Source organism: Corapipo altera, unplaced genomic scaffold, assembly GCF_003945725.1.
Source record: "Corapipo altera isolate COAL_440 unplaced genomic scaffold, ASM394572v1 67, whole genome shotgun sequence".
NCBI lineage: Eukaryota > Metazoa > Chordata > Aves > Passeriformes > Pipridae > Corapipo > Corapipo altera.
In genome coordinates this window covers 6,935,669-6,956,979 of record NW_020884906.1, presented here as the reverse complement: position 1 = coordinate 6,956,979, position 21,311 = coordinate 6,935,669, and the positions used below count along the sequence as shown (strand labels likewise).

The window sequence follows — 21,311 nt, the reverse complement described above, 5'->3', positions numbered from 1 at the left end:
TTTAATAAAAACCTGCTTTAGGGGATGGGACTTGGGGAGAGGAGGAGGAACACACAAAACTTGTGCAAAACCCCATGAATGTGGGTCTAAAGTCACAAGTAGCCTTTTGAAAATCTTTGCTTTAATGTTTCTCAGGTTGCTGCCTTATCTGTCAAGTATAACTCTGATTTGAGATGTTGGAGTTCCTGGGATATGCCATGATTTGATTTAGGAAAAGGTTTATTCAAATGAAAACCACTTAATTTCTAGTATACTTGTTCTAATGAAGTCAATCAGGAGTCTGTGGTATGTGGCAAATTATGCTGCACTTCCAGGGATGGTGATTCCAGCAGTGCCCAGGGCAGTGCTGTGGTTGATGTTGGTACTCAGTGTCTCAATTTAAAAAGAAGAATCAAAAATGATGTGACTGAAGCATTGATACTTATTTTCAGGTCACACCAGTCTTTTTCTTTCTAATATTTAAATATTGGTTTGGAAAGGGTGAAACTGCCAAGCACTTCTTTTCTCTGTGTGTTTGGCATATGCAAAGGCAGAAGGATCTGGGTTAGATCTGCCTCTTGTGGATATTGTTGCTTCTGCTGCAGTGAGCTGTTCTAGGAATGGTTCCAAATGTTTTGGTCATGGAGGAGAGTTGTCTCCTTTTCCCTTTGTCCTGCCCCTTTGTGCACCTTCATTTGGCTGGAGAAGGTGGTGCTGCCAGGTTTTGGGACCATTCCTGTCAGATTTGATTTCGGTGTTGTCTGGGAAATATTTGTTGCCATTGAAGGGTTCAACCAATGTAGGTTTGGCATAACATCAGCTGATTGAGGACAAATGGGCCATGATTGATTTTAATAAAAACCTACTTTAGGGGATGGGACTATTGAGAGGAGGAGGAACACACAAAACTTGTGCAAAGCCCCATGAATGTGGGTCTAGAGTCACGAGTAGCCTTTTGAAAATCTTTGCTTTAATGTTTCTCAGGTTGCTGCCTTGTCTGTGAAGTTCAACTCTGATTTAAGATGTTGGAGTTCTCCAGAGGTGTCATAATTTGCTTTAGGAAAAGGTTTATTCAAGTAAAAACCACTTAATTTCTAGTGTACTTGTTCTAATGAAGTCAATGAGAAATCTATGGTATGTGGCAAATTGTTCTGCGCTGACAATTGCCTTATCTAAAAGGCAATGTACTCAAACATAGCTCAGATAAATTGGATTTGATAAACACAATCTCATTTATTTTTTTTCCCAGATGTCAATTTGTGGGAAATATGGGATGTTCTGTTGCAGCTGAATTTGTAGAAGAGCTAAATTTCAAACAGAGCTTTTGAAATGAGGGTTGATCTTATATTTTCTTTGCAAACCTGTCTTGCCTTGCTTACAGAGTTGTAATATCCTGGTGTGCTTTGTTCACCTCTGAAAGCCTCATGCTTTTCCTTTAAATATCTAAGTCATGTGTTGGGTACCACGAGGAAGCCAAAAACCTTAAAAATGAGACTATTATTGACATTCCTGGTTGCAATCTTGGGTGCTTCATATTCCTAAGAATAAACCCACAGGGTAATTATATTGCTTTAAATAATTAATCGAGGTGCTTTAAAGTGTTTGGTGTCAGTTTTCTCCTGGCTGAGGTTTATCAGTGAAAGCACAAGAGCTGAAGATACCACTGAGGAAAACGGGGGAGGAGGAAAGTTTAGGAGCTAAGGCTGACCACGTGTGACTGGAAGCACAAGGCTGGATTCAGCAGAGTGCAGGGAAAGGATCTCTGCAGCTGATCACTCGTGTTTCTGAAGAAATCACTGCATAACTGACCATGCCTAAGGCACAACCAAAATTCTCCTTCTCAGCTGGGCTGTTATGCCTGGAAATAGTCATTCTTCCCGATAGCCTTTAAAACAGAAATTGTAAAAGATATATTTTTAAAGATTTCTAAATCTCTTTATTTGTACATAAAAAGGCCTTTTGTACTATATTAACATACAGATTTCACAAGTTCTCCAAAAGAAAGTATTCATTAAATGAACAAGAATTTAATTAGTTACGAACTCCATATGCTCGTAAATGCTACAATCACATTTTAAAGCAACGCTTTTAGGCAAGATTAGAAACAGCTTCTCCTTTGGTTTAATTTTGTTTTCAGGGTTCTAGTCCTTATATACATTTAAATGCATCACTTCAGAAGGGGAAAAGCTTCCAAATTTGGGTTTGTGAGGGGAAACTCATCCTAATTCACAACTTCTTCAGGAGGGACAGCGGACGGGCAACTTCAGTCTCTGCTCTGTGAGCAGGGACAGGACCCAGGGAAGGGCTGGAGCTGTGTCAGGGCAGGGTCAGGTTGGATCTCAGGAAAAGGTTCTTCACCCAGAGGATGGTCGGGCACTGAACAGGCTCCCCAGGGAATGGTCACAGCCCCAAGGCTGCCAGAGCTCCAGGAGCTTTTAGACAACACTCTCAGGGACAGGGTGGGATTGTTGGGGTGTCCTGAGCAGGGCCAGGAGTTGAACTGGATGGTCCCTGTGATCCCTTCCAGCTCAGGATATTCCATTGTTCTACAAAAGAAGTACAAATAGAAAAGAAGTCGCTGCCATATCTTGGCTCTTCCCTGGTGGTACTGGGTGTTACAGTCTCTGTGGGTGCTGTTTGTGTGTGTGGATTCAGTCTGGCTTCAATAGACATCTTTAATTCATGTTTCTCTTGTCCTTTTAGAGGGTCGCTGAAAACCTTTGTTCATACAGTGCATCTATTACAGAAACAGACTGAACTGGGGTCCCTGCCTGTGGCTGATGTTCTCTACAGGTTTGTAGTGACTTTCCTCCTTGGGGCACTTTTCCATCAGCTCTGAAAATGTGTTCAGTGCATTTAGGGATGAGTGTCTTTAAATGTGATTAAATTGCTTCAGAGTTACAGAGGTCTAGGAAAGATCGAAATTTAGTCATTTGCAGGAGACATTAGAAAATCAAATATAAAAGCATCTACTGATTGGGTTTGGGGTGTTAAGATTTTAATTTTTAATTAAATATTGATGATTTCTTTAAGTGCCTTATGAGCTCTGACAGAGAATAATTACTTAAAATACATCTTCAGCTTAACTTTTAACGTAGCTAATTTTTGCTGTTCTTCATGCATCTTATTATATTTTTCTGCTTAAAGGTTGTTGCTTTTGGAGGGAGGCCCTGGATCACCCTCCTGTTTGCTTGGAGGAAAGCACATCGTGTCCTGGGGCTTTGAAGACATGTTACCTGCCCCTGATGCCAACACTGGCTCCAGCAGCGAAAATAAAGGTGAATTATTTCATGACTTGTCAGTATGAGCAGGGGAGGGCAGGATGCTTTTTGTGGTGATACTCGTGTGAAAATTAATGTAAAGCTTTAGAGTTGGGATTCAGAAAACTTTGATTTTTGGTTGCTGAGGAGCAGCTGCTGTTTTCAATTGCGAGGCTGTAGGAAACAATCAAAAGCAGTTGATACATTGACCCTCCCTGACTCCAGGGGGAATTCTGCAGAGGTCAAATAGAGTTTGGACATTATCCACTCATTAGTCCCTCAGTAAGCACAATTCCCTTGCCCTGGGCAGGATCCCTGTATTCAATACCAGCTATCATTGGCACAGCAGGTTTATTTTTAGAAATACAAGTTCATTGCTTTCCCCCCACCACCTTCCCCATTCTGCTTTTGTTCTGTCCAGTTGGTTTTGTATATTCTTATTTTACTGCTTTCTTTTGTTTTTCTTTCCCTGAACTAATTCTCAGTTTTTACTGCTTTGTTTGCCTACTCTTTTTTCACTAAGTAAACCATTCACATTGCTTCAGAAATATTAGTTTGATGACATTTAATGCAAGACATAGGAATTTAAAAATCTGAGTTGTCATTTGAGGCTGTCTGCAGCTTTACTGACGACATCTCTGTTTTTCAGATATATAAGCAAGTCTTCTTGCTCTGACAGTGATAGATTTTTTTCCTTTCCTTCACTGACTGCTGTGAACTTAAATAGGTTGACTGGACAGGAGTGTCCCATCTTGATTATTAATAATTACTGCTCTTTGAGTGACAAAGTGCTGTGTTTCAAATAGATTTTGTCCTAATTTAAGTGTTCAGAGGTAGAAGGATCTGCTGACCAGCTCCAAGAGAAGCACAGAGTTGTAGCAGAAATTAGATCAAGGCTCAGTATTGGATTATTCTTCCCTCACACTGTGTTAGACCAGCAGCCCTGAGCAGGAAGGTTTGCAGAGTCCTAAGCTTTGCTTATATTTATCTTGCTGCCGGTTCTGAACAGTGTCACTTGTTGGAAAAGCAGAAGAGAACAGTTCTCTGCTTCTTTTCATCATTCTGAAAGCATTTAATAGCAAATATTCAAGTAGTTTTGTATTTAAGTAAAGGAATTTTGCACCTGAAACGAGTTTGGTTGAGTAGGCCTGTGTGCCCATGGTTGGATGTGCTGATCTGTCTAGTTTCTGCTGGATTTATAGTTTGGAATACTGTGCAGGAAAAGCAAGTTCAGGTTTTTTACAGCAGCTTTGGCCATGATACCCAAACCCAGACCTTTAACACTGAAATGAGGACACAAGACAGGAAAAGGAAATTACTTAGAAAAGGATTATGGTGATGTACTTTAGAATTGTGAAACACAATGTTCATGTCATTTACTGTCTCCAAAGAGAAGCTGAGTGAGTGGCACCTAATTCTTGTAAAGTTTATTTGGCAACAGCAGGAGATTTGATGAGCCCTGGTGTTGGGGTGAGTTGGTGTCATGTGAGGCTTGAGAGATGTGAAGAAACTGCTGTGTTTCATAGACTTTGTCTGTGTTACAGAAACTCTTAAAAGACCAGATAATAAATTCAGTATTTTAAAATGTCTGAGCAGCTGCTGGTTTCCAGTTGTGGTGTAACACTCCTGGAGAGTTCCCAGTTCAGGTGTTACAGGGGTGATCTCTGCTCTGTTCCCTCTCCTGCTCCAGATGCAGATTTAGGAAGGTGTCTTGCAGCAGATGGGCTCTATCTTTACACAACTAATTCCGTGGGCAGAGGAATAAGCAAGTTGGGGTCTGGACTCCACGGTACTTTGAGGTGAGTGACAGTTCAATATTTGCTACTTAAAAACAGAAGTCACTGTTTTGATAAACCTCTCTCAGATGTTGGATGTAGCAAGACTAGAGCACATGGGGATTGGAACTGGGTGATCTTTAAGGTCCCTTCCACCAAATCCATTCAATGATATTGTGTATATTCATTAAGTGCTGTTTTAATGAGTTGGTTTTTTCATCTGAAATTCTTCTTGAGTACGTTTTCTCTAGAATTATAGAGTAATTGAATTTGAAAGGGACTTCTGGAGGCCATTAGTTCAACCTCCATAGTAGCAGAATAGCATTTCAGATTTAATTTTATTTTTTTATGTATAGTAAGTTGTTTATTTCTTTGCTGAGAGGGATATACTACAGACTAGTTTTGTGGCTTTTTTATTTGTAGCTGTACAATTGCTGTGTTTGTAAGTATTTGTTTGCTAATTATTTCATTCATTAAATAATTACTGCAGCTGTGACTCACTGTACCTTGTTGCTGCTTTATTGCTTGGAAGCCATGAGGCTTTTTATGTTTAAGCCTTTCACAACAAAAATTGCCAACTTGAATTGAAGTTCAGTCAAAGTTCAAGACTGTGCTTGTGAGTTGTTCTTTGACAAAACCAAAAAACAGGGCAGGGGTTTGAAGAGTTTTAATATCCTGCTTTTGTTTTCTTGGCAGGGGTTTTGTGTACTGCAGGAACGAGGAGCTTGAGACGGGCTGGGTTGCCTTTGGGAATGGGAAACTTCTCCATCGCCCCGTGTCTTTTGATAATAAACCTCACTACCTTTTCCAGGTGGTGGATCAACATACCCTTCAGGTAAAGGGAACAATTCACTGCAGAGTTAGAGTACAGGAGGAAAACATTGTTAATGAATCACACAAATTTTTAGCTTTAATTAGTTTTATCCTCAAAGTTTCTTCTCTTATTTTGTGACAGTGCCTGTTTCTAACCCTGCCTTGAAATCACTGTGTGGTGGAAGGTGTAAGTTTGTTTTGGATGTTACTCTGTTTCAGAGTGTGTTCTCTCTATATATACGTGTGAATGTGCATATGCAGACTGGCACTGTCCTATATTCTGGAGTTCTGTAAGAGCTGGGATAAAGATTTGTTCAGCCTGGAGAAGAGGAGGCTCAGGGGAGACTCATCCCAATCCACAACTTCCCCAGGAGGGGCAACTCCATTCTCTGCTCTCTGTGAGCAGTGACAGGACCAGAGGGAAGGGCTGGAGCTGTGTCAAGGGAGGTTTAGGTTGGATCTCAGAAGGTTCTTCCCCCACAGGGTGGTCGGGCACTGAACAGGCTCCCCAGGGAATGGTCACATCCCCAAGGCTGCCAGAGCTCCAGGAGCGTTTGGACAACACTCTCAGGGACAGGGTGGGATTGTTGGGGTGTCCTGGGAAGGGCCAGGAGTTGAACTGGACGATATTTTTGGTTCATTCCAAGTCAAGATATTCCATGATTCCAGTATGGTCTCATAAAGCAGTCAAACAAAAGCAAAATGGACTTTGACTTAAACCAAGAACATGTTCTTCCTGAACAGCTCATTTTACTTCCACTGTCCCAAAATTTAGGTGTTGTTTCAAATCTGATTCAGATTTGTAGATAAACAACTGTCACCCTTTGTAAAACTGGGTCCTTTGTTTACTTTGGGGTTTTTCCTGGAGTGGTTTTAAGGATGGATGTACACATTTATGTCCAGTGTGTTTCCTGAAACTGAGTGTGTTTGGATTCACCTTTTCTTCCAAAGTTTCAAGTAAAGTTTCAAAGAAGTTGCAGGCAGTAGATAACTCTTTAGGATGCATATTTTTACTTTGTGATACTGGGGGTATACTCTCCATCATTAGACAGGAGATGATCCTTTTATGTTTTAAATTTGAGGTTTATATGTATTTGGCAAACATCATCTCTTTGTAATAAATAAATGTAATAGTACTATTAAATCCAGTTTCTCTTCTGCTCTCTGTTTTGTAGGTATGTCAGATAATCCCAATGCCAGTAAATCACTTCCCAGTGGGCAGTACCATGACCACGGTGCATCTTTCTTCAGATGGCACATATTTCTACTGGATTTGGTCTCCTGCAAGTCTTAACGAGAAAACACCAAAAGGCCACTCTGTCTTCATGGATATTTTTGAAATTATAGTAAGAAATTATGTGGGTTTTATGTCTCTAGTGTTGGTAGCATGACTAGTGTTAAATTAAATATCAGCACTCTCAAATTGGCATGTTAGATTTGAATATTTACATGTGTAATCTGAGTAGATATATATGGAATAACTTTGAACAGAAGGTGAATTGTCCAATTTCATCTCCAGAGACGGGACATACAGCCATTATATTTAGCAATATAAATTCTCTTGTGATATAAAATGTATGTTTTATGTCTGTATTTCTCCTCAGCAGAGGAGGATGGAGTGGGAGGATGGAGCTGGAATCGAGAGGCTGTAGTAGTACAGCTTCTGGAAAACCCTAATGCTTAAATCATATCTTCATTAAGAGACTCATTCTTTAATTAAACATCCTCTAGAGTTTATGCTCTAAGGAAATCACTGTTTTCACTTTTTGGCTGGCAAATGATTTAAAAACCTCTTTTTATGAAACTTGCCAGTGAACCATCACTAAGAACATACAAGAGGATTATGTATTTTTTAAGTAGAGTTCCATAAAGAAACTCAAGTTTATGGCAAGCAGTTGCATCTTTAAGGCTAAACAGCTAAATATAATAAATAGAAGATATTCTGTTAAATATCATAGGTATAAGGTAATAGAAGATACCTAATATCTTTAATATAATTATTCTGTTGAACTACAAAGTCAGCAACAAAAAGATACTTATTTGTCCAGCTTTTATAACACTTTGTTTTTGCAAGAACTTGTGTCAGCAGAGATTGTTTTTGTCCCTACCTGATGCATTGTGGTGTTTAATGTCACTGTTCAGTTGAGGTGATCAGTCACTGATGGATTTTGATATCTAAAGTATTTTTTTCTCTATTTTAACAGGTGGAAAATGGCCTGTGTATAGCAAATCCTCTGCAGGAAAGAATTATATTGATGAGGAAAGAGGGTGAATCTGCCAAGAGCATCAATGAGATGCTGCTGAGCCGCCTGTCCCGGTACAGGGCCTCCCCTTCAGCAACCCTGGCTGCTCTCACAGGCTCTACCATCTCCAACACACTCAAGGAGGACCAAGCAGGTCAGAAGAGCTTCATTTTCACAGGCAGCATCAATTCTAGTCATAACTGACCTCTTAGGACAGGTTAAAGAATAAAAAAGTGTATTTTTCCTCAAAATCAGATATATACAGTGATTGCTTAAAGCTTCAGTTACCAGCTCCTTTGCTGAATTAGGAATTGATTTTGGAGCAAAGTTAAGGAATGAAAAGTGGGAAGAATACTTGTAACATCCTTTTCCAATTCAATTATTGGACTAGTTTTTACCATATTTCAGCAAACTGATAATTAGATTTCTCTGCTGGCACTTCAACTGGGCTTCTAATTGGGATGTAAAAATGGCCTGCAGTTTAGAAAATGTAACTATTGTTTCACAAGTCAGTTGAAAATTATAAATTTGAAGTAATTCTGTGCTTTTTTGAGGTAGTTTGCACAATGTTTGGGTGTTCTTTTGTGGAAACAAGTTAATTAGGGAATCTTGAATGAACAGCATGGGTGGCTTGCAGGATGATCTGGAGCTTTGTAAGATTTGTCTTAAACTGATTAAAATCTTGTCTTGAGTTGTATCTCTACTTCCTTCATAAGTACATGAGTTTTCATTCTTCAATTTGAAACAATTAAAGGTATTCCCATAAAAATAAATTATAAATGAAATAGCTATGTTTCCAGGGAATTTGGCAGAGTTAGCTCGGAGAGCTATTTTAAAGGCTGTGTTTTGCCACTGAACAACTCAAATGCTCCAGAAGAAGGGGAGTAAGTGGTTATTCTTGGCTAATTCTTTAGTCAGTGCTCAGAAAAGTGTTGATCAGCTGTTGCAGGAGTGAGATCATTATGACTCTGTACGTTTCCTGTGGAGCAGGAGAACTTAAAATAGTAAATGCATAGTGAATCTCAAGCGATCCCTTTATGTGAGGAGATTATTTGGCTCCAAGACAGTGCTTTCAGTATGGGTATCACCATACAATGACTAAAACAGTTTTGGCTATGCTTAATTATTTATTTATTTTATTTTTTAAAGTTGTTTTCTTTGGTTAAAGCGTGAAACTGTTTGGGATTGATGTTCAATGTGTAGGATTGTGAGGCCACCCCTGTATAGGGAAGCTGTGGCTGCCCCATCCCTGGAAGTGTTCAAGGCCAGGTTGGAGGGAGCTCTGAGCAACCTGGTCTAGTGGAAGGTGTCCCTGCCCATGGGTTTGGAACTGGATGACCTTTAAGGTCCCTTCCATCCCAAACCATTCTCTAATTCTTTACAAAATTCTTCAGCATCTTCTAGATGCTGCAAAGCTGGGCTTAAATGAATTTCCATATTGATTTCTTTGAAGCCCTAAATGGAAGTCTGCCTCGTTCTGAAGGATTGCCTGTTTGTGTTACATTTTCTGGTCAATATTTCAGCTGCCAACACCAGCTGTGGGCTGCCCCTGAAGATGCTGAGGAAGACCCCCATCTACACCTGTGGGACGTACCTGGTGATGCTGGTCCCACCCCCGGGGGGGTCGGGCAGCTCTGCCACCCGCTCTCTCTTCGGAGGAACAAGTGCTTTGTCATCCTTAAAAAGTAAGTTGGATACAATTATGGCACATTTGGAGTCCCTGGCTTCCTGAAATACAATAAACTTCTCAGAAATTTATTGGAGATTTGTTCCCGTGCAGTTCTTGCCTCCAGCCTGGTGTTCAACATCTCGGACGGGCAGTTCACCAGCAGAGCAGATCTCATCGATGCTGCAGGGAGTTCCCTTGGACGTGGTGCTCTAGTTCCAGGACTTGGTGAGGAGTAGATCCCTTTCCTGGAAATATTTCAGACCCTTAGATTCTAAATCATCCATCTGGATTTTAATTTGCAGTAAGCAGCTCTGCAGTGGGTGGGGTTTCATATGGGTTTATATCTGCTATAGAAATCCTTTAATCCAATTTTCTAACAAACAGTCTTCAATTTGATGTGTGAAATATTTTCCTTTTCTTAGGTGCTTGTTATGATACAATGAATAACATGATCTGGACGTGCTCCAATGATTACATTGATCAGTGGTGCAATCCTGGGAACCAGGCATTCCACTGTGTGTGCCAGAGGCTGGGAGTGAGTCACGTCATCACAGAGCCCAAAGGTGAGCTAAAACCACAAGTCAGCACTTTATACAAAGTGGAAATGAAACTGATGATTATCAAAACATAAATAGACAGAAACTGCCTTCTGAAACTTTCTGTTAAAAGCTGAGTTCATTCTTGAAAAGGTGTTTGTAAATATTGGTCATGTTTTAGCTTTGCTTTGAGAAAGAGAAAAGCACAAGGCGAGATGTGGAAGTTCCCAGGTTCTTGCTTCCTTTAGCACATTAAAAAAGTGATGTGGGCAGTTCTTTTATGTCCTGAAGTTCATGCTGTTAATGACACATTGCATTTTAGAAGCAAAGGCTGATGATAAAATCTGTGTTTACAGACAGCATTTGAACTCCTTTCCTCTTCTAGGGGATGCAACAACCACAAACGAGGTTATCAACCAGTTACTGCACCATGTTGGTGCCATGTGTATCCACCAACTCAACCTCCTGGCAGCCAGCAACAACCTTCCCATCACCAATTTTTTGGGCAAGCAGCATCCAATTGAAGCCCATCACCTCAGCAGCATCTGTGACATTATGGAGAAGGCCATGGTGAATGGAGACACCTGCATCATCCGCTGCATCCTCGTGGTCTTTCAGGTATAAAGGCTCCTTAAATGTGCTTCACAATAGACAAATAAAAAATAAAAGAGTTGTTTTAGAGTACAGGCAGCCCCTGGTTTTGTTAGGGTTTTTTTTTTCTCCATTGTATTCAGTGTAATGAGGTTGATTTAGCAGTGGTTTTGCAGTATCTTATACACTCATTAAACAGTCCTAATTTAAATGTAAATGTAATCACTACCCCTACAGATTAAAATAAAATCCAGAGAGGTTATTGCCTGATTTCTTTCTTCTTTTTTTTTTTCTGTTTTTTTGATTCAAAGTCAGATTCTGACTCTGAGATTTCTAGTGACCCAGGCAAACTGCAGAAAAGGAGTTAATGTGATTAATATTTGTTTTTAATATTAATATTGTTGTGTTTGATTTTTTTCAGGTGGTTTTTAAGTTTTTCTTCAGCCCCCAAACTGAAAGGAACAGAGACATTGTCAGAAGGTCTGGCCTTTTGCTTTGGCAGTTACTGATGGCCCCAAGGGACCAGATTTGCTCTGAAATTCAGAAGGAGGTTTGTCTGGCTATTAGGTAAATATCTGTATTCTCAACATTCAAATTGTTATTGAACACTGTAACTTTAATATGATAAAATTTAGTATGAGCAATTTTAAGACCTAGTATGATAAAATTATTAGAACTTGTATCTGTGGGAGAAATACAATGGGTTTGTCGTGATGAAATAACGGGTAGTAATTGCTTTTAATACTTTTAATTTGATGCTTTTTTATGGGCTTTCTTAAGGATTTTTTTTAATGTTTATTATAAAATAACTGCTAAATTCAAGCAAAGTTCCCTGCATTTCAGTGATGGCTTGAATGACTTCCAAATTTAGCTTATACAGTTTCTTGGCATTCAGGAAAAGGCAAAGCTGATGTTGGCAGCTGTTAAACCAGTGTTTTAAGTGGCAACACTGAAGTTCTCCTGAACAAAAGGAATGTAAGGAGAAGCAGAATTAATAATGCTTGAGGAATGCTCTGAGATTAAAGGCCAAGGGGAAAGAAGTGTGGCTGTCTCATGCAAACGAGATAATGTGAATCTCAAGGCCAAGGAATGCTGTCTCCAACCTCCCAAGTACAAATATCATCTGCTTTCCAGTGGGAAGTGCTCCAAAGGTTGAGAACAAAGTCTTCTCGAGATCAACCTGCGTTTTCTCTGTGTGAATCACAGCATTCCAAACTTCTGTGGCTTTATGCAGCTCTGAGTGAAGAAGAATAGTGTGTCCTAGTGAGGTTATCTGGCATTTTCAGGGCCTTTTCGACAGGGAAAATTGTATCCTGTCACCTGTGTGGACACCTTGTTTCCCTTTTTTAACCCTGTGTCTTGTGATTTGTTAAACAATTCAGAGGTGGGGATTAGGTAATATTTCCTTCCTCCTGTTCTCTCCTGGGGGGATTCTGCTGCCATTGGAACCTCAAACTTACCTTGCAATGTGTGATAACTTTTCCTGAGGTTTGTATCAGAGTTGATCAGCATGAGCCAGAGGGAGAGGAACTGCAATAATCTCTGCTCTCAGTGTGAGGCTGAAAAACGTCTCAGTTTTCTTTTCTGTGATAATGTTGTTGAAAAAGAAGAGAGGGGGGAAAAAGGAAAGGAAAAGGTTGTATAATCATTGCAGCACTTATAGTCAGGAAGTGCTGCTTTGAAGTGATTGTGATCTTCTTCTATCTTGATGTGGCAATTCAGGTAGAAGGGACAAAGTTCATCAAGTTAAAGGGAAAAATATCTGAACAAGAAGTGTTTCTGAAATGCTCATTCTAGAACCTTCTGTGGAGCTTAAACTAAGACTTCTATAAAAACCCAGGCTTCAATAAGTATAAAACTGAAGCAGTAGTGATTTCTTGATTATTGTATTTGTGTTTTTCATTGTTCTAATCACAGATAAGCCACAGCTCTCTCCCCATCACCAGAGTTGTTGGAGTCACTCTCTGAGCCATCATCATTTTTTTCTGACATCTTTCTGTTTTAAACAACATTATTGTGCTGTCTTATATACAAGTGATTAATGGGGAATTGCTCAGAGGGAAGCAAACAGCTCTTGAAAAAGCTTTGGAACCTAAACAATAAATAGAGTTGATTACAAGAGATTTCTGGAGAAAACAACTGCTTATTTCATGACTTAAATCAATGTTAAAATATGGAGTATGCCTTTCTAAGTTGGAAGAAGCCATTACACAGTCATTCTAAATGTTATGTCAGATGATAAGTTGAGAGTCTGACTCTCAAATTGTTTTGTTCAACTCTGAATACATTAAGTAATACCTGGTTTTCTTTTTCTCTTCAGCTCTGGTTTAAATATCCTGTATCCTGGTGAAGCAGAAATCAATAATTTATTGAAATTGGTCTTAACTGAAGGTGAGAATGTCTGACGTGTAAGAGCTTGGTTTTTCTAACTGCAAACAAAAGTGAAATACTTCTCAAGCTCTGGAGAGAGAACAGTTCAGGATATTGAGCACTACTCTGAACAGTTCAGGATATTGAGCACTACTCTGCTTTAAATCCGTCCTTTTCTAGGAAATCATGGAATGCTTCAAATTCTGGAGCTGCCTTCTCAGTGGCTGCATGGCCAGGGGTAGGTTAGGTGGAGAAAAGAAAAATTTACAAGTACACAGTAACCAAAGGTAATTTTAGTCCTTAGTGAAGGGGAAATAACCTACTGGCATTCACCATGAAATGGGAATTTGGAGCTGGAAGCAGCTGATGCTCAGTGATTTGTTATCTCACAGGAACCTGTTCGTGTGTCAGAGTGTTTGGAATTTCAAACAGAGCCTTGTGCAGAGAAAGTGTTCAGCCTGTGACACCAGGGCACTGGGTTACACTGTAAATACAGGCACTCCTGAGCAGCAGTGGATGTTAAGCAAGATATCAGGGGAAATAAAAATAAATTAATTCTGTAAAAGGCTGCTTTGTAAAGGTTTTTCCTTTTCAGGGGAGAGGAACAGTGGGCTGTCTCAGCTGCGTGATGTTATCCTGACTAATTTAGCTGAGCAGCTTCAGAACAACAGATTTGGGAGTGAAGATGATGATCATTATAGGTAAAAAGCCTCCCCTTTTATAATAATGTGTGTTTGTTGTTTGCTTTAGGTAAACTTGCATGAACTTCTGCTGAAATTGCTTGTTGTCTCACTGCAGTGGGACCTGAAATGCTGTCTTTGTAGTGGGTAGAATTTCATCAGGACAAGGGAGAGAGGTCTGATGTTTTAGGACAAACTTTGGAGACTTCTGTACACTTGGTTTGGGATTTCCTGCTCCTTACAGTGTTCATGGTAAACGTGGATGATAAGTTCATAAATACAGTTTAATGACATTACTCTGCCTATCACATTAGGCGACTGTCCAGCAGTAAAACTGCCAGTCTCAGGTACTGTTCAAGCTGGGAGGAGTCTTTTATAGGAGCCATAAGAAGTCATAGATTTGTGTGACAATGTAGGAAATCCCTGGAAATCTTTTGCACTGATTATTGTTACACATTTCAGGCTTGCTTTTCTTAGTGTCTGACTCTGAACAGATACTTGTTTTATTTTTGCATAATTTGTGGTACAGCTTGCAGAGACTTTGGAGCTGAGCTGTACAAAATACACAATAATTAGATTATTAACATTTTACACCTTTCTTGCTTCTTTTGAAGACTAAATGATGAGCTGTTGCACTACATTCTCAAGATTGTTGTCCGAGAATCTTGTGTCTTAATCACCAAGTGCCAAACTGTATCTAAAGATGATTTTCAAAGGCTTCTTTCAACTGTGCCTGTAAGTAAAATGTGTTTGGACAAAAACATATTTATCTTAGGCTTCTTATATTCCTTAAATCCTTCATCTTCACTGAGTATGTGGAGGTGAAACTTTTATAATTTGTCTTAACAAATCCAGGAAAAGAATGTCTGTTGTTTATGCTGTGCAGGGAAGGAAGGAACAGTTTCTCACAGCAAAGTAAATCACACAGTAATGCTAAAACAGGTTTATATGTGGATATACTTTCCAGTTGCTCTGGGAGCTGTTTCAGTTTAAGGGAAGTTTGTTGTATCTCAGTTTTCAAAGCATCACAGCAGCTTAAAAACCAAAAAATACAGTTGTGTATAATAATTCATACGGCAGAAAGAATTATAATTTGCTGACAAAAATGAGTGAAAACTGACATTTGATGGTAAAAGGGTGTGGAGATGTTTTCAACAGGATCAACTCCCTGATCAAAGGGAGATGGGCTTCCATACAAACATGAGGAGGGGACAGGAGATCATGGCCTGTGCTGCAGGAGGGTGGGAAAGAAGTAGCACCTTCAGGAATTAAATTTAGCTCTGTGGTGGCATTATTTTCAGAATTAAAAAATTTATAGAGTACTTGGGTATTACTGTAATGTTCCATACTTGAATGAAATTGTACTGCCTCTTTGCATGTTTGTGAGCTATTTCAATAAAAATTCAATGGTTTGCAACCAGTTTCTCCTCTAAAATATGTATTAAGCTTTCAATCGGTAAAAAGAAAATTCTACTCAAGGGAAATTATTTTTTACTTTTGCTTGTCTTGTTCCTCAATGTTTTTTACCCTTCCCAATTTCCAAGTACAAGGATTACCTGACTCCAGGGTGATTAAAGGTTCAGATAATGCAGAGTGTGTTGTTTATTTAAAGGCTGCATCCTCCTGCTTGAGGTACCTGATGGCTGTACAGAACCACCTCCTCAGTAACACTATTTTGATTAAACCTGATGAAAATGATGACAGTGACAGCTCCTTGCAGGGAGAGACATTGAAGGTACAGGTAAACACCAAGTTTTATTCTAGTATGGCTCTCTACAGTCACTGTGCCTGTGACACCTTGTTCCTGCAGTGCTTTCTGCTGGTGTTTTTGTTGGCTTTTTTCCTCTTGGTGTAGTTAAATAGCTGGAGAACAGGAAAAAACTTGTCTCTAGTAGAGTTTGCCATTGTTCTGTGTTGAATATTCCAGCTTGGGTTCTATATTGTCAGGGAGAGCAGACACTTCCTTCCTAAATATATATATAATGAGGTTTAAAATGTATTTTAATAAATATGTGCTAGTAAGAAAATCCATGTGCCAGGAATCCTTTCTGGTCACGTTACTCCCCCCACTTTTTCTTCTCCAAATCACTCAGGTTGTACTTGAAAAATCATTTTTCAGACTTAAGTAGAAAAGGGTCTTCTTGTTTGCCTCACCTGTCTTCTGCTTTTTTGCATTTTTAATTTACAAAGCTTGTGTAGAACCACATCCATCTGTTTGAAATAAAATCAATGAAGTTTGTGGGAAGGAAACTGTTAGAGGATAAGGTTTGATAATATCTATTAAAATGGTGTAATTTCATATTATCTCTGGAAAAACCTTCAACAAACTCCCAGAAGTCAGGTTTGTCCTGGCTTCAGGTTGTCTTGTTACAGTAGTTCTTGTAATAATTCTCCTCTAGTGATACTGATTTCTGAATTTCTGGTATCATTTGTGAGCTGGTTTTGTCTGCTGCTCTCAGATGTGTGTGCTTGTAACCTGCTGCAGTGGAAAGTTACTTGTTCAGGCTCATTGAGTAAATGCTAAATACTGTGGTATTTTTCTTGTGTCACTATTCACCCCCGTTTTCATTGTCCAGTTTCTCTCTCTACAGTGCTGCTCATTCCTAGGACATTGTCACCAGTGCTGTACCTTGGCTGGCTTAACAGCTCTCTGCTGTGCTGGACTGTGGGGATTCCTTCCCTCTAGAAACTGGATGTGCATCCTGTAAAACATGCACCTAGTTTCTCCCAGCACTTTGGGGCTTAACATTAATCAAATTTAAGTGTTGGATGGCTCTCCTGCTGCAGGCCTGCCAGGTCACATTATCATTCTTTTCATTTGGAAACCCATCATTTTGTTCTGTTGTCCTTTTTTGGGGATTCTCCAAGAATTTAAGTATCCCATAACTCTTTCTGTCCCCAGGAACTAAAGACCAGCATTTTGTCTCTGGCTACACAAATTCTGACAGGATGTGATGAGGTCTTAGAAATGCTACAACAAGTCACTACAGCACTAATAAACAGTGACATTTCTGACAGGGAGCAAAGGTAAGACAAGGAGGACTTTCCTAATTTGAAAACAGTGTTGCTTTTTGTGGTTTATTGTACAAGCACAAGTAACATTAATTATTCTTTATAACTTGAGCTTTGAATGCATAGGATCTGTTTGTTCCTATAGCATTGGTTTAGCACTTATAAAGAATTTAGAATCAGACTCTCCATGTCAGTCCTGATAATCTATAGGTTGATATATCCACAGGAACCTCAAATTGGTAAGGTTTTAGTCAGTTACAATGATATTTATGAGTAGGATACCTGGAAATAAACTGGAATTAGCTGGGAATATTCCTGTTTATTTTGAAATTCCTGGTTATTACATCTCTAGTAGCTGGACTGGATATTTTATCCGTGACAAGCCCTGGATGTTGTTGATATCCCACGTTTCATCAGATAGCAACACCTTGCCCTTCCCTGTCTTCCCTCCTCCTAAAAATATACATTGGGAATGGTATATAAACAGAAGCTGTGAACTTTTCTCTCCTTAAACAAACACTTCCCTCTCCCAGCTGCGTTTCAGGTTTCAGTTCCTGCTTTTCTGTGCCCACAAGATTAGTTGTGTTTATTGACAATACACAGTTCCTTGGAGATATTTTCAGATGGTTTCATGCTCAAATGTATTTTGGTAGCTCCACATTCTTTTCATGTACTTCGAGCTGTGTGTGCTGGGAGCTGATATCCAACTGAACAAGTGCATTTGTGTTTGATGGGCACTTTCATCCCATACCCAGGGGAGCTTAGCATTTCCTAAGTAATTATTAAACTGTTGATTTACTGTCTTCTGGTCTCTGATTGTTTAGTGAGAATTGTCAGCAAAGACAAGGGTACTGACACTTTGGAGAAATAAATGTTTTCAAGATGAAGTTTCTTGGTGGTTTTTTTAATATAATGCAAATGTTCTGTGGTGAATTTTGAATTGCCTGCTACAAGATTAAACAGCTGACTAAAAAGAGAAGTGATACTCTGTGAAAATAGTTGTTCCTATGTAAACCTTGACTCTCCTTACAGGTTAAAAGGGCTGGAGCAGATTACAAAGGCTACAATGCTTGGTCACTTGCTCCCTGTCCTGCTGACATCTCTGATGCACCCCAATTTGCAGACCCTCACCATGGCTGATGCCCTGATGCCTCAGCTGGTGCAGCTGGTTCTTTATACCAGTCAGGTATGGGCTCTGTGGCAGCTCTTGGCTGCAAAGGACAAAAACTGTTCTAAAAATGGTTTGAAATGGTTCTAAACATGTTCTAAAATGCTGCAGATTTTGGTCAACTTCCTGCAGTAACTGATCCACAGATCAGAGTTTAAGAATTTCTCAACAGCTACCAAAGCTGATAAAGCTGAATGTGAAATTTCACTTGCTACAACAGTAATGATTTATTGTCAATAACAACATACAGTGGGATTGTTAATTATTTCAGTAGTGAGCTTTTAAAGTGCTTTGCTGTTTGCATGTCCCTAACACTGTGTATTTTGGGCCACAGACTGCACTGCTGCTCAAAACCCAGTCTCCAGTTTTCTCAGAACTGAACAGTTCCCCCAGTTGTGCTTCAGAGCAGAAAGGGAAGCTCTTACCTGATGAAAGGTGATTTTCCTTACATTTGGGTCTTTTTGTGGGACAAACTCTCCGAGCTGTAATGTTCATTTGACCATTGTTGTGGGATAAGTCTTAAAGCAGCAATTTTTATTTTAGTTAATTTTTGAAGGCATGTTGTAGTGATTTCCAAGGCTGTTTTAGATTTATATAAGCCTTTACAAAAGGCAATTAGTTCCAATTTTTTTTTTGCATATATAATTAAACTATGAATATCTTCAGGTTGTTTACACAGAGCATGGTTTGTTTTGTTTTTTCCCCTCACCTCAAGCATTAAGAATTAATTCCAAATGTTCCTCTTCAATAAATCAGGCTAAGGAAGACCATCAAGAGAAAATGTAAATTGCTCTGGCAGCAGGAGATACAGAATTTAAACCATTGCAAAGATATTAATTGTTTAATTTACGGAGAGAAATATAAAGTTTGAAGTCCTGCATTTAAATCCTGTGTCTCAGCTCAAAGTTATTGAACTCCTGCTTAGAAACAGAAACAAACAGCTAAATTAAATAAAAATTACTTACTTAAAAATAGCTGTGCTGGAAAACTTGTAGCATTAAAGAACTTGTGAAAATGTTTAATACATATAATGTATAAATTCCCTCAATACAGTTATACCTAAACCCAGGAGTCAATACCTTGTGTCCCTGTGTATCAATGCTGAGAGGTGATTTTAAGTATTTGATATTTTAATGAATAATAGAAATCTGTCTGTTGAAGTTTAGGAGTAATTTCTCCCTGTCATTTCAGAATGCTGGAAGAGAAAGAAGAGCCAGGGTTCCTTACTGGGTTGAAGATCCCTGCTCCGTGGGCTGCTGGGAAGACTGTGGAGACAGTTCATCCCGTCAGGGATAACTATAAATTTAAGGAAACTGTCCACATTCCAGGAGCCCGCTGTTTGTATCTTAGATTTGACAACAGATGCTCTTCCCAGTATGATTATGATAAGGTAAGAAAGGGCCAGTTCAGAACCTCTGCAATGAGGAAGTTTCCTCAAAAGAAGTAGCAGCAGTTCTGAAATGGGATAAATGTGGTGGGGGGATTAGGGTGTGTTTTGGTTTGGTTTTTCCCCTCAGAAATTTGTATCAACTCCTCAGGTTTTTTAAAACATAATTTCAGGGTGACTCAGACTGTCAGAATTTGTCTTCTTTCTCACCTTGGCTCTTGTTCAGTTTTCCTAATTCCTCAAATTCTAATCGAGCTGCCTCCTCTGATCAGCACAGTTGGTTTAAACTGGGCAGAACTGGAGAGGTTACTTTTTTCCTTGATGACAAATAACTTGTTTACATGGATTAATATGAACAAGTATTTTCAATTTCAAGAACACAACTAATAGCACATAAATTTGTATTATCAGAGAGCTACTTGTGCTGCTTGCTAATTCCTGCTATCTGTTCCTTGACATAGAGCAAGTCCTCTGATACTCCATTAGTTATTTATGGGCATCTTTAATATTAATGTCACCCATTAGTGGTTAAACTCCCCCAGAAAACTCTGGGCTTCATCGTGTTCCCACTGAAGTCACTGACAGAACATGAACTTTGATGGGAGCAGGATCAGTCCCTCATTGGTAGAGAAGCAGTGTGTTCTAGTCAGCTCAGCATGAGGACTGGAATTCAGGATTTCCTCTCTGCCTCAGTTTCCCCATCTGTAAAATGGGGATAATAATACTTACCCTCCTCCCCTCACCGAGCTGTGAGGGTTTGTTAATGTTGAGGAAGCGCTTTGAGAATGGAAAGCGCGGTGTAAGTGCTAAGTATTATTATTATTATTAGATTTTCTTGTTTTTCTCTTACAGTCTAACAGTGTATTTTATGTTTTGAAGTTGGTGATCTATGCTGGTCCTAACACAAACAGTAGGAAGGTTGCTGAGTATGGAGGCAATACACTGGGATATGGCAGCCGTAGTGTCTTAGGAACTGGTTGGCCCAAGGACTTAGTAAAGGTACAGTATTATCATCCAACAATATTCCCCATAGAAAAGTTCCCCTTTGGAAACCATGTCAAACCCATTTTACCCTCATAGCAATGAAGTCCAAGCTTTTTAGTGTACGTTTATCCCTGCTAAGTGAGTTATTCCTTGGGGAATAACATTAAACTCAGCTGTATGTTACGTGTGGTGCTTCTCTTGTTTTATGCCTTACTGGAATTCCTGGTGGAATGTTTCAGTCCTGGAGTTTCTAATGGCACTGCTCTTCTCATGAGTGCCTCCTCCTAGGAGAAGTCCCTGCACAGTCTGAGGCTGTGCAGATTTTCTTAAGGTCCCTGGGCATAAGTCTATTTTTTTAACAGTAACCCCCAAATACAACAAGTAGGAAACATAACTTTCCAACCATTTCTATTGCATTTAAAAATTTCATTGGATGCTTTTGACAGTAAAACTAAGACAGAAGAATCCTGTAAACTTCTTGAAACCTCAGCATTTCAGTAATTTGACAGTGTGTTCCCTCAGACTTTATGCAGTATGATTATTCTTTTGCATGCTTGTGCTGCTACATTATCCCACATTAAAACTGGGTTTATGTACCTAACAAAAAATCATTTTAACAAGAAAATCAAGTGGTAATAAACTGGAAAGCAATTTCAGACAAACACTCCATTGTTCACAGTTAATGGAATTTCATTTATTTCTCACACATAGATTTTGATATTGCTCTTTTAGCAAACTCTTTGATGAATACGTTGTTATTCTCCTAATTGAAGAACTTGTCTGTCTTCCTTCAGGAAGAGCATTGTTAATTATTGCCTGGTTTCTTGCAGACAAACAATGAAAA

General features: G+C 39.3%; 1 protein-coding gene across 5 annotated transcripts in view; it reads left to right on the top strand.

Annotated features, from left to right (window-relative positions):
* Window positions 1-21,311, top strand: part of HECTD4 (HECT domain E3 ubiquitin protein ligase 4) — a 71,347-nt gene that overhangs the window by 11,171 nt on the left and 38,865 nt on the right. The window contains exons 3-22 of one of the 5 annotated variants that reach the window (XM_027651900.1): window positions 2,683-2,772; window positions 3,127-3,257; window positions 4,936-5,038; window positions 5,711-5,849; window positions 7,003-7,173; window positions 8,032-8,224; window positions 9,594-9,755; window positions 9,851-9,964; window positions 10,162-10,302; window positions 10,661-10,893; window positions 11,288-11,433; window positions 13,187-13,257; window positions 13,832-13,937; window positions 14,531-14,651; window positions 15,529-15,657; window positions 16,819-16,943; window positions 17,961-18,114; window positions 18,431-18,531; window positions 19,288-19,486; window positions 20,336-20,482. In XM_027651900.1, coding sequence (XP_027507701.1) covers window positions 2,683-2,772; window positions 3,127-3,257; window positions 4,936-5,038; window positions 5,711-5,849; window positions 7,003-7,173; window positions 8,032-8,224; window positions 9,594-9,755; window positions 9,851-9,964; window positions 10,162-10,302; window positions 10,661-10,893; window positions 11,288-11,433; window positions 13,187-13,257; window positions 13,832-13,937; window positions 14,531-14,651; window positions 15,529-15,657; window positions 16,819-16,943; window positions 17,961-18,114; window positions 18,431-18,531; window positions 19,288-19,486; window positions 20,336-20,482 — 2,776 coding nt within the window. Of the gene's footprint in view, window positions 1-2,682; window positions 2,773-3,126; window positions 3,258-4,929; window positions 5,039-5,710; window positions 5,850-7,002; window positions 7,174-8,031; window positions 8,225-9,593; window positions 9,756-9,850; window positions 9,965-10,161; window positions 10,303-10,660; window positions 10,894-11,287; window positions 11,434-13,186; window positions 13,258-13,831; window positions 13,938-14,530; window positions 14,652-15,528; window positions 15,658-16,818; window positions 16,944-17,960; window positions 18,115-18,430; window positions 18,532-19,287; window positions 19,487-20,335; window positions 20,483-21,311 lie in introns of all 5 variants that reach the window. The other 4 variants (XM_027651902.1, XM_027651899.1, XM_027651901.1 and 1 more) reach the window with 4 other exon arrangements.